Below are 12899 nucleotides of genomic sequence, written 5' to 3'. Positions count from 1 at the left end.
ACAAATAACAATGTTATTTTTTTGAAGGGCGCAGAAATGTGAAGCCCACCTTGCAAAGGAATGATAGCTCCTGTGGTCTGCGCCAGCAGTATGCGGAACATGTCACGCTGACGAACTATAGACTCAACAAGCTGCAACTGGTGATGACGTGATTCACGCAGCTTCTCTAGCTCATTGAGAGCTTCTTCAAGTTGACTCTGAAGCTCAGAAATTCTGAAACCAAGAACAGTTGTTTTAGTAACTTACACAGCAAGGTATACCAAGGTAACACAATTCTTTCATTCTGTCTTTCAGTCAACATTTATTCTATCTTTGAAAGTTAAGCACCACTGAAATTTTTGACCAAATTTACAGGAAGATTTGGCCTTTGGACGTTTTATTTTATAGATGACAAAGAAAGGTGACCTCTTCCATGAAGAGCAGAATAGATGTAATTATATTCACGTGAACGACTTCACACAACAGCATCATAAACAGAGAATCAGGCTAAGAACTTAAAACACAGAACGGAGTCTCTGTTGGGCTTTATAGCTAGTGAATCAGATACACATATATTAAGTATTTTCCTCAGCTAACAGGACTGAAAACTTAAAATCAACTCTTCTTTTTTGAAAGATAACACTACCGTTTGAAATCCCATTCACTGAAAGACTAATATTTCTCTGTTCTGAATGTTACAAGTCTAAAAGATTGTACACACAATTCTACTATTATGAAAGGCTTGAATTTCAGTGTATGTTCTCATACTGCTGTGCATCTGTGGGTTAGGAAAAGTTTTTAGGAAGAAATTTTGGAAGAGCAACGTTTTTTACATTAGCTAAATAAAAAGCGATGAAAAGGAATGACAATATACAACTACACAGGGTTTTAATCTGAAACTAAGACAATGCTGCTTAATAACAATTTGCCTTGATTTGAATTGCATGTCTGCTCATGAGTGTACACACATATGCACATGTATATATACACATAATTAATAACAATAAAACCAAAAAAATTTGAAAGAACTGTTTAAATAAAGCCCTGTTACTACTTGGTGTGAACTCCTTATTAGAATGAACAAAGAGCTTACTTGGATGATGTTGTTTCTTGCTCCTCCTTTTCCCTGGCCTCTCCTAGCTCCCGAAGAGCCACCAAGAGACGCTGATTCTGCTGCTGAAGTTCTTCAATATTTCTGTAAGAGACTAGATGTTGAGATATTACTTCAGAAGAGCTACTGATGTCAGCAGAGCTCACTTCTTCATCACGAATCACATGATTGCCTCTAGCTTCTTCAAGTTCCATTAAGAGCACACGAATCTGAAAGAGAACATTCTAGTGTAAGAATTGCACACAGCTTTAACAGCTGACTGTGAAAAACAATATAGAAGGAAAATAGTTGAAAGCAAGTTTTTTCTTCCCTCATACATCTACAACACTTGCACTATTACATCAATAAATCCATGTAAGATAACTAGAGTATAGAAAAGACAGTTCAAGAAAGGGAAACCATGTCAAAATTAGAAGTGGGTATTCTTGGTTTTCAGTTCTGCGAACAGATCACAGCACATGCCAATTAAACAAACACAAAGAAAGTTATACTGCTGTTTCCCATGACAGATCTTGAACTGTCCTAAACAGCACCACTTTTATCCAGCTAAACTTATTATAATTTCATAAGCAGAAATGTGAAAAAGCACACATATGCTTTTAATATCACAAAGGCTCTTGTGACAACCAAAGTCTACCTGAATGGCTGAATACAACTCCCAAGTTAACAAGAAAAATGCAGCACCATATTAATAAGTAAATTGTAAATAGTACATTTTAAAAACATAACATTTGTTCTACCTGCTGTGAAAGGTCTTTTACTTGTATTTCCAGTCTCTGGTTTTCTCTTTCAAGCATAGAGGCATGCTTATTGGCTTTATCAGCATCCTCCTGTAATCGCTGGATTTCCTTCAAGTACACAAACATTAAGGAATACACATCAACTCAGTTAAGACGCACTTCTTCCCAAAGAGATGAAGTCAAACATGGCCTTGTGAATTAAACTGCACAATAGCTCTAACTTTAATTATCTACTTATTTGCTTCTTGAAGACCAACCATTAGTTCTCTTTCTTCAATTAAAATGTGCAACTCCAAAGCTTGATTACTTTAAATTACACTACAGAGGTTAAACTCTGCATATTTTAGAATCAAAAGCCATGTTTAATGCTACATTAGTGCTGAATGTCCATACTTTTTTTAAAAGAAACAGGAACTGGGCAAAGTCCAGTTTTATTTCTTTGGACAGACAGATACAAAATTTTTGTTTACATAAAGAATTCAACTCGCATAGAAAGTCAGAGGTTAAAAGTTACTGCGTTTAAGCCTTCAATGTAATGTAAACTCTGAAAAACACTATGTCCAAAGAATACTATGTATAGTCTATAAATCTCAAGCTAAGAAGTTCAACAGACATTTTCCCACAATAATGGCTGACTAAAAAATCCATTTTATATATTTACTAGTAACTCACAAGATTAAGTAATTACCAAAATCCATTGCTTCCATATCCTTTACATACTATTTCCCCTTTCTTTTATACTGACCTTCATAGCTTGTTCAAGCTTTGCAGACAGACTAGCAACAGCTTTCTGGGAGCGCTCAAATTCTTCACGCTGCCGTTTTAAGATTGGTGCTTTGGCTTCCACTTCCTGCACTATTTCATCCAAATATTTATTAATTCTCTTATTCTCCAGCTTTTCCAAAAGCAACTGATCCTGAGTTTCTACATATGCATTGTACAGCTGCAACAAAAAAATTTGAAGTCTGTCCAGATGTATCAAAGAATCACCAGTAATTCAACAAGTCATACCTTTGGGCAGTATAATTTTATACAACTCTAAACTAATTAAAGAAAAAAACTGGACTTTTTTTTTTAATGTTTGCTCATGACTTATATCATGGAAAAGCAGTTATCCATATTAACTTAAAAACTGCAATCATTTACAGTCCAATTGTAATAAACGTAAAGGGAGCAAATCTTATGCAAGTTTAAGACAATAAAGTATAGAGATTAGTATCCCATTAGAAAGCAACAAACAGTGAAAGAAGACAATTTAATGGCTAGACAGAAGCAAAAAACAAACAAAAAGAAAATACTCGACCATTGCATGGAAGTGAAAAAAACCCTAAACTATGTATGATTTATCATTATGTTCATTTTTTTCTGCAAGCATAAGACACAGCAGAATAGTTTCTTTAAAAAAAAGTTGATATACACAAATAAAATGTACTTCAGGGGGCAAAAAACAGCAACAGCAACAAATTCTTTGATATTACATTGAAGAAAACTATATGGTATATTGCATAAAAATCCCAGTAATTCAGTAGTTTACCTGGCAAAATCTGCCTCAAGCATGTGAGAAGATTGTGACTTCGGTCACTTATTGTAACAAATCCCAGAAAATGAATAAAAGTCTCTATTCTTATATTAATAATGAGGCAAGCAAGTCTTGCTGTTGGCTTTTCACAGGCCTTGAAACTTGAAGAGTGTCTCACTTACCTCAGTTAATTTCATTCCAGGTTTGACTACTTTAGCAACTGCTGCAGCAGTAGGAGACATAGCTGCTAGTTCCTCCTCAGACAGTATGGCTCCTGAAAACATAATCCCAAATACCATTAAAAAGCTGCTATAATTCTCACTATAAATATTTGTTAATAAAACAAAGAACAAATCTTCAAATACCTTTGCATTTTATAGCTATCATACTTTAAACAACTATATTTCAAGTCCGTAAAGTTACTGGGTTAAAAATTTGTCTGTAATCTAAATTATATATACACGTGTAATTCACTCGTATTATGCATTATATTCCAATGTCATATATTCTCAAGTTCTTTGAAATCACAAAAACTTTTACTGTTAGACTCTTCAAATTTAGATCATTCCAAAATGCAAATAATTGAAATAGCAAGTGCTAAAAACAAGCAAGATAGCAAAGTTTAACACCAGATTTCTTAGCAAGCTTTGCAGGAGGCTTAGAGTGGCAGAGTACTTGTTCACTTTCATTAAATTTACATACAGAGATAGCAAGTATAGTTAGTGCTTCTCTGCTCCTTCACTATCCTTTTGCCTGCATATATTAGCTACAAACAAGCTTAAACAGCAGCAGATTTTTCTTCCCAACAGAAAACACAAAAGATTTCACACTGACAGAACTAAACCAGCAGACATTGAGTATAATTTAATGTTAAACAAAAATTTAAGGACAAAGGGTTTTTTTCTTTTCTTCTTTTTTTTTTTTTTTAAGAGACAGCAAGAATATTTTAACCTCCCCACTACCCTCTCAAAAAACAAACAAATAAATAAAAGCAGGATAATTCAGCCTTAAGGAAACATCTCTCTCCCTCTTCTTTGAAAAAATATGTCAAATTATCAAGAAGTTTTCTGAAGTTTTTTTGTTAGAAATGCATTTTCTGATAGAATCTATACATATATTTGTATAAAAGCTTCGAAAATGCATGATTAGAGATGACGAAAGATGAATTAAGATTAATGCACTTACTTCATTTGGAAATTCTAGCACAGTAATTTCATGAAAGACTATTTAGGAACTGAAGTACATGAAGTCTCAGGCTTTGTATCCTAATGCTACCCTTACCTTTACGTTTTGTAGCAGACAGCAGGTCATTTGCATTCTCTAGCTCTTTTTCCAGCTTACTGATCTTTTCTCTCAGTTCTTTTTCCATTGCAGCTTTTGATTCTTCCACTTCAGCTAAATGCTCCTGGGTTGCTTTATTAGCTAAAATTAAATCAGACAACAAGGTTTGGGGTTTTTTTCCTTTATAAAGGCCAAAGTTTGCAAAAACACCTTAAATTTCACTTTATTTTCATATGGTCTGCAGAAGCCCGTGTTGATAAGAATAAACCACTGGCAGGACAGAAGCATGCACTCGTGCTTATCACTTTTGCTTAGAAGAGAAGAGTATATATAAATTCATATAAAAATATGAATTGCCCTTTTATCAATGAAAAGAAATCTAAAGTGAGAAACTCAAATGAAGAGATATCTGGCGAAACTGGGTCTTCTAATCAAAGCCCAAAGTAAAAGCCCCAGGTACACTGAACACCCTCTCACACCCAAATAAATTCAAATATTTGTGTAAAATTTCTCTTAACAAATGATTGATGTTTCCTCCATCCAAAAAAAAAAAAAAAGGTCTAATTATTTCCCTTCATAAACACTCCATAACTGTTTTTCAAAATGTCAATTTTGTTCCAAAGGAACACAAACTAACAGTTTTTTCACATTTGCCATTTCTCTCACACAGCTTACCTTCACCTGCTTCCTTCAGAAGCTTGTGCAATTCTTCTACTGCTCCTGTCAGTTCATTGCTCTTTGCCTCTGAATCATCAGCAGCACTCTACATACAAGCATTTTATTTAACATTTCATTATTTAGCAATAGCAAATATATCTTTACTAGAAAGCCCAAACTGTTTTTGCGTACAAGAGTCACCTAAACCGGACAATTCTGTTTCCACTTAGTTTAATTCTCACTTAGATAAAAACTTCCCACGTGACAGTTTAAAAAAAAAAAAAAAAGTGTCAGGCATTGATTTGACATGACAAGGCCAACTAACGCGTACGTTTGTACGCCCTTTAGCTGTTTTATAGAGTGCTGTTTTTTCCTTTACTGAAAAAAAATAGTTTGGAGAAATTTAAGTATTCAGTTTTGTTCATTCTTAAAAATTTGAGATTTTTAGGGACTGATATATCAACACTAATTTTTTTGCTCTCAGTTAAAAGATCTCACAAGTGCAAGACTGTACAATACCTAAGTAATTCTGGAATTCCGTTAAAGACAACAACTGAACAAGCAGAGAAAACAATGCAAACAAAGTTGATGGAACTCCTGCTAAGCAGAAGGTTCAGAGTAGGCTCTAATGGGACAGCACTGAATCTCGATACTTTTAATATTTTGTATCAGCAATTAAACTTACACAGTGAACTGTATGTTAGGCAAAAGGCAAACCTTCAACCCCCTTCAAACCAATGTTTCTATAATAAATGCAAAGGATAAATAGGAGAAAGGTAAAAAAAAAAAAAAAAAAAAAAAAAGAAAAGGTAAATGATAATCCAGTATACTCAAGAAAACTTAGCTGGTGGCTTGCTGTTAATTGAAGGGAATTCTTTTTATTGTACAAATATTAATATTAATGTAGAATTCAAAGATTCCACCCACTTAATCCTAGGTGAGTACAATACATATGTATAAACTGAAGAATATTCAGTTCTCCTCTTTAGCAGATTTGGTCTTAGTAAACTACAGGAAAAGGCTTTCACTCCACAAGCTGACAAAATAATAATCAACAAAAACTTCTTGTTTAAATTATGCTTGAATCAAGTGACACATGACATTCAGTCACTTCTCATCAGATCACTAACACTTGCAGTGCTCATTTCAACAAACATCTGCTAACCATGCATAAAAAACCACTTGCACAGTCATCCTTTATATAAGACCCCCTATTCCCTGCTACAATGTTTTAAGATGTAACTACATTCACACAACATGAAGCCTCAAAGTTGAGAGCACAATATTACTATTCCAAACAGAGTTTTGTTTAATCAATAGAATGATCTAAGCAATGTAAGACTACAAACATTGCCTAACACATCATCATAATCAGCAAAACAGACAGTATTTCAGGTACCTAGTCATATCGGTTACCCAAACAAAGATACAAAAAAATGATCTGCATTACAGTTAAGCCCAAGATTTAGACCCAAGAATAATACCAACCTACAATGATCATTAGATTTACCTTATACAAGTTGGATAATTTGATGTGGGCATTCAGTTCATTGTGGAATCTTTCCTCCATACTGGCTTGTTGTTCTTTTGCCTAGTGAATTAAAGAGGTAGGGCAGGGGAGCACTCCATTATCTCTATTTCACACACTTTTTTTTTTTATTGTAGAAGCAACCGTAATCCCATCGCACACATACTTCAAATTCTCTTACCTCCTTCAATTTACTCAAAAGGTCTTCCACATGTTTCTGAAGATTTTCGTTTGATTGTTTTAAGCTGTTTACCTGTTCCTCCATTCTGGAAACCTGTTCAAATAGTAAATGAGAGTATCACGTATAAATTTTTTTTCGCTTTCCACCATTTCGGAAAATACACATCTCCCTGTTTTCTACTTAAAAAAGAGTTCCAGAAATAGCATTAAAGGTTACATTTCTAATGGTCTTTGCTCCTGTGCATATAGCTAAATCAAACAGCAAGTTTCCCCAAATTGTTAAAATTATATACATCTAAGTAGTCTCTCTCAATGGGGGCTCTCAAACAAGCTGAGCACCACAGAGAACCTGACCAGTTCAAATAGTTGTAAAAACAACTGCCGAGGTACCTAAACAGAAGCTCACTGAAGCTCAGTATTTTCAAAATATGGCCATTGATCCTGCCACGTGTTTTGCTGCAGGAAAACAAAAATATCATCACACCCGTACAATCTAAAGAATGCTAAGTCAGACTCATCTGCCCCTTCCCCAAGTAAGAACCGTATTTCTGCACATTTTAACAGCATTATACCATTATATCCTTGTGTTCTCAGGGACTCCAAAATTTCTGGTTTCTAGGTTATAATTAAAATGAGATGAATTTATATCTCATTTATAATTAAAAACTCTTCTACTTTAGATAACGGTAACCATACATATTCCTTGTAAATCACAAGCTAAAAGAAAGCACAACTCCTCAACAGTTGCAAAACACACACTGATTTTTTCTTTAAATAAAATCAAGTGCTATAATTGTATTAATTCAGTTAATGATTCAATTAATCATGCGGTATTATTTATACGAAATGACCACAACAATCAGGAATTCTATTACCTCCTCTTTCTTGTTCTCCAAATTACATTTAAGCTCCAAAATCTCATTGCCTTTTTCTCTGGCAGTATGTAGAAGTTCATCTGTTTTGGCTTTCAACTCAGTGTTCAGCCAAGTGTTTTGGCTCTGTAGTAATTCTTTTTCTTGCTCCAACCTTTTCTCACGATACTAAAAATAAAATTGCACAACGTAATCGTATCAGTCCCATAGAAAATAAAGAATCTAATCAAAGTACTATCATCAGAGCAGAAGTAAAAATAACACTGTAATTTGGAAAATAGCACCCAATGAGAGGTGGTGCTCCTTATTACACTGGTAATACTAACTTATCTGTCTCAGGCTAAAAAGAACTTCTTGACACGAGTTAGTTTCCTCAAAGTTTGTTTTTTTACAACAGACAGGAACATAAAGATTTTCTTCTAGTCAAAGAAAACGAATTAAGATATCAAACCATTACCTTCTTCCTCCCTTTACACTTCTTCATGGAGTTTACTATGCCAACATAGAAGTGGTGCATATTCAGAAACAGACTTTTTTCTCCTTTCTACCTGGCTTCAGGGACCTGCAGCCCTTCTTCCCAGTGGGTAGGAGCAGCTACTACTGCCACTGTTGAGACTTGGCCATGCTTGCCCAAACTGATGCGCTCTAAATATTAGCTCTAAATATTGCCTGCTCTATATATGCCTCTGACTTCCAAATCCTGCCATCAATTTTATAATAAGACCTTTCGTCATAAATGACAGAAGAACCATTTAAATGGTTTGACCTACTTTCAAAGTTAGTAATGACAAAACAATGATTACATCATATGTAAATAACTTATTTGATAGCATTATCACATTAACAAGGACAGCAGATACAAAATACTACTCACCTTCACAGAAACATCTGACGTTTGAAGTTCATCTAACTTTAACTGAAGTTTCACCTTTTCTGTGTTTGCTTCTGTAAGTTTTTCGTTTAAGCGTTTAACATCCTCTGGGGGAGGGAGGAGAGAAACCAATGTAAATGAATGAATGGTGAAAGTATTAGTTTTACCTATTAACTAGGTAAAGAATGAAGACTGATAACTTATGATGAGAACATTGGCAATTTTGGTATGATTTTCTGTCTGCAAAGCCAAGCACCATTTATCAAAACACTGCATTTTTCTACAACGTGCACGTAACTTCCTGCCTCATTTCTTCTCCCCAGACTAAATTCTGTTTTCTGCTAGTCCATTATTGGGAGCTGCCTACACAAACTGGATACTCCATACCAGCCCAATTCTTCAAGCAAATCTTTTAAAATACGGATGTGAACTATTTTGTTAATTTATTCTTGACTATACCATTTAAATGTTCAACTTCCTGAGATCGTCTTTCACTTGTTCGAACCAAATCTCTCTTTTCAGCTTCCAGTTCTTCTTTTTCTCTACTTAAATGGCTCTGAAAAAAATTGCAAAAGAGCACTAAAGAAATGTAATCACCTTCCTTTGACAGTGTATAGTCATCATTTACATTTAACATCACAGAGACTTGTGCTAAATAACAGCAAGTTATCCCAGCCAACTAGAGCGACTGGCAGCTGGTATAAGATGGTTCAGCAGTGGGAAACTGAATCCAGTCACAGTATAAAGCTACACAGTATAAAAGTGTAGCTGCTTTCATTGTTTCTATCACATTAGTATATATAATTCGAACAAATGCAGGTTAACACACCACTTTCTTCTAGTGCCTTCAAGTTTCCATGTCCAACAGTGAGCTTAAACTATTTTTTCATAAACCATTTTGACACTAATGCCCAGCTGTCCCTTTGTGCTTACATGTGAAATGCCAGTATTGCATAAGATTACGTAGCAAAGAAAAGAGAGAATTATCATTCAGCTTAGAAGACCTGTATGCCGAAAAGCTAGTCTCTATGCCTTTCTTTAACTGGCATAGGGATGTCCAGACTGCAACAAGGCTCTCTCTGGTTATAGCAAGACACTGTATTGGACTGAAGACCAGAAGGAAAACCTTTGAATGTAGAGCAGATGAAATGAACTGAAGGCCTAAGAGAACTCCAAAGCAAACAATAACTGTTTAAAGTTGCATCTAATTATAATGTTCTTTGAAAGACCATTTTGTTAATTAGTTTATAAGTTCATTGAAACACTTGTGTTAAACAAACAGTAACAGAATAAGCAAGAAACAAGGAAAACAAACAAGTGCAAAATGCAAAACCAAAATAAAATAAAACAAAAATCAGTAGTCTTGGGCAATTTATAGGCTTTACTACTGCCTTTGTCTTCTAAAGTGGAAATATAAACCACTTCAGGGGCCCACGTAAGCCTCTCTGGGGAAACATCAGATACATCTTCTCGTGGTGGACAAATCAATCTAATATTTTCCCTTCCTGCTCCAGAATCCTGCTGGATTGGTCAGCTGAAGTGACTTTCAGTCATAACACAAGGAAATCTGTGCCAGTGTGTGCAAAAGGATGGGGAAGAAAGATCTCCTCTTTAATTTACAGCTTAACATTAGATAAGCTGCAATATGAAGCACAGCTTCGACTGTTTGATTTAAGGGTCAGCTTAAGTAACCTTGGAACAGGTTTCAACTAAGATGAAACAGTCTACTCAAACTGAAATAACAGTATCTGTGCTGCCATAAGTACATCGTAATTCAGTTTGTTAAAACTGAATTTTATCCAAAAAGCACACAACCTTCCTGAACAAACGTAACTATATTTGTACTGATGTAACTACAGTCTACTTTGGAATTTCATTGTATTCTTTGTTGCAGTCAGAGAGGTGAACCAGTCTTTCAACTTATTGCCTAGTTCCTCCAGTACCTGTATGGCTGTGTTACGATCTTGAGCAGCTTCAAGTTCTTTATTTTTCTCATTCAGTGACTTCAACTGGTCATCTGTTGAATGAGAAGCAGTAGTAGTGAGGTATCTCCACTGCAACAGAACCCATTCTCCAGATGCAATTAATTCATCATTTCCCTTATCAACATTGAAAAGAGAGGGAAGAATTCAAGACTACACTAAACAAAAATCCAATGAATGGACTGGATGTCCTGAGCAGTATTGTGGCAAACTAAAGCAGCCCTTAAGGGCAGTGGCATTTATTGCCAAGATCAATATAAAGACCATCATCTTACATCATTCCAAAATCAGAAAGCAAATACAAGTTTTTTTTCCCCCCATTAAACAGAAATTTCAATTAAAAATAAAAAAACTTTAACGAAAAAGCAAAACCTCACTTTATTTGCAGAAATAACAAATGTTGCTGATGAGCTGGTTTTAAACTCCTCCTTAAAGCTTTAAGCATTTCAATATAACATTGGATTACAGAATGAAAAATTTTGTCCCGTCTTAAGAATGTGCAGTTACACTTACGAAGTTTTTTAAGCTCCTCGCGGAGAGTTTGACATTCTTGCGTCTCATTTACCAGCCTCTCCTGACTTTGAGCCAGACGCTTTTCTACTTCAAAGTATTGTTGTTCTGCAAAACAACAACGATAGGTCGACTCTGCCTAAAAAACAACTTTTCTCATCTTTATCAACAACTATATTAAAAAACAGCACTTATCAAGAAAATACCTAAAAATAATAATACTATAGTAGAACTCAAAGAAGAAAACCTGTCTTTTTGAAGCCAAAAGAGATTTTTCTACATTGGATTAACACTTCTTAATATACTTTGTTAACATGCAAAAACGAATGTTTCTGAACGTGAGCCATAAAATAAAAATCTAATTAATTTTTATACTTAATATTTTTGATTTAGCTAGAGTCAGTTTTATTAGCACAACCACGTAGTGTGGGCTCTGTTACATCAACTTAAAATTTCTCATGGAGTATTTCTACACAGGTATAAAAAAGACCACGTAAGCCTAGGTATCACAAGATAAAATCTGGAAAGCGTTTAACAAACACTTCTGAAACAGAACTCCTCCGTGTCATAGAGCTTAACTGTAAATGCTTGGCAAAACCAGAGCTAACTTTTCTATCAGGCATACTGGACTTCTAGAAAAGCACTGAGGGATTTTTACATATTTTACGCTTCTTAGTAGTATCTTACAATTTTAAATAATGCTACCCCTCCTGCTACATTTGAGAAGCAGAAAGACAAAAGAGACTAGCCTACTTAAATTAATAAATCCTAGTGTAAATTAAGGCAATCCGTCAGTTTATCTGAGCAAGGTTTTTATCACAAAACAAGGACAGAAAGGTTGAGGGAAAGGTGGAGGGAAAGTTTAAAGCACAAGCGTGTCACCTACCTGATAAAGTAACTCACATCCACAGCCCTACCCAGCATGTTCATCTACACTCTTCTCCCACCTCTACTCCAGCTCCCTGCTGGCATCGCCTTTCCTGTGATCAAGTAATCTCCAAACCAATACAGAGGCTTCACCTCCATCAGCATCGGGCTATCTGGAAAGGTCCATTTTTCCAAAACGCAATCTGACAGAAAAACTGTGACCCTAAGAGCACCTCAGAGCGGGGTGGGCACATCCTGATTTCCCCTCCCTGACTAGGACCAAAGCAGACTGAAGCGTACCCCTGCTCATTACAAGTCTTTCGGAAATAAGCTGTTCTTTCAGCCCCGGTGCCGGGCCCGCCGCCGCCCCCTGCTCCCGTCCTGCGCCTTCCCAGCCGCCCCCCGCCCAGCACTCACCGCTGTCCACCTTGAAGCGCTCATGCCGGGCTCGCAGCCCGTCGATCTCGCTCTGCTGGTCGGCCAGGAAGCGCTCCAGCTTGCCCTGCACCGGCTTGGGCAGCTTGCTCAGCTCGGCCCGCTCCAGGACCTGCTGCAGCACCGCCGCCATCTTGGAAGCAACCCCCGCAACCGCGGCTACTGCTTTCCGGCCTGGCCGCAACCGGGCGCAACGCAGGAACCGCGCACGCGCGAACCCGTCGCATGCGCAAGCAGGCGGGCCGGCTGCGGTGGAACTATGGGAACTGTAGTTCTCCAGGCCGCCGGGAGAGGCGCTATCAAGCACTTCCGTTGCCGGTAGTGCACCTCTTTCCGCCATTTTGAGTGAGGCTTTCGCTGCTAGTTG

The 12899-nt window shown here is 36.4% G+C and overlaps 1 protein-coding gene across 3 annotated transcripts in view; it reads right to left on the bottom strand.

Moving 5' to 3' along the window:
• Positions 1 to 12887, bottom strand: part of TPR (translocated promoter region, nuclear basket protein) — a 42850-nt gene extending 29963 nt beyond the window's left edge. For all 3 annotated transcript variants that reach the window (XM_026101015.2, XM_026101016.2, XM_026101017.2), the window contains exons 1-15: positions 12515 to 12887; positions 11234 to 11338; positions 10682 to 10755; positions 9198 to 9294; positions 8742 to 8845; positions 7871 to 8035; positions 6997 to 7089; positions 6798 to 6878; positions 5306 to 5393; positions 4631 to 4771; positions 3532 to 3623; positions 2576 to 2773; positions 1831 to 1938; positions 1073 to 1299; positions 50 to 213 (exon numbers count right to left, since the gene is read on the bottom strand). In XM_026101015.2, the coding sequence (XP_025956800.2) occupies positions 50 to 213; positions 1073 to 1299; positions 1831 to 1938; positions 2576 to 2773; positions 3532 to 3623; positions 4631 to 4771; positions 5306 to 5393; positions 6798 to 6878; positions 6997 to 7089; positions 7871 to 8035; positions 8742 to 8845; positions 9198 to 9294; positions 10682 to 10755; positions 11234 to 11338; positions 12515 to 12872 (2095 nt within the window). In that variant the 5' untranslated portion in view covers positions 12873 to 12887. The remainder of the gene's footprint in view (positions 1 to 49; positions 214 to 1072; positions 1300 to 1830; positions 1939 to 2575; positions 2774 to 3531; positions 3624 to 4630; positions 4772 to 5305; positions 5394 to 6797; positions 6879 to 6996; positions 7090 to 7870; positions 8036 to 8741; positions 8846 to 9197; positions 9295 to 10681; positions 10756 to 11233; positions 11339 to 12514) is intronic.
• Positions 12888 to 12899: the final 12 nt, after the last annotated feature.

The sequence above is a fragment of the Dromaius novaehollandiae genome, chromosome 8, assembly GCF_036370855.1.
Source record: "Dromaius novaehollandiae isolate bDroNov1 chromosome 8, bDroNov1.hap1, whole genome shotgun sequence".
Lineage (NCBI taxonomy): Eukaryota > Metazoa > Chordata > Aves > Casuariiformes > Dromaiidae > Dromaius > Dromaius novaehollandiae.
The sequence above is the reverse complement of the archived record's forward strand: the minus strand, read 5'-3'. Positions and strand labels throughout refer to the sequence as shown.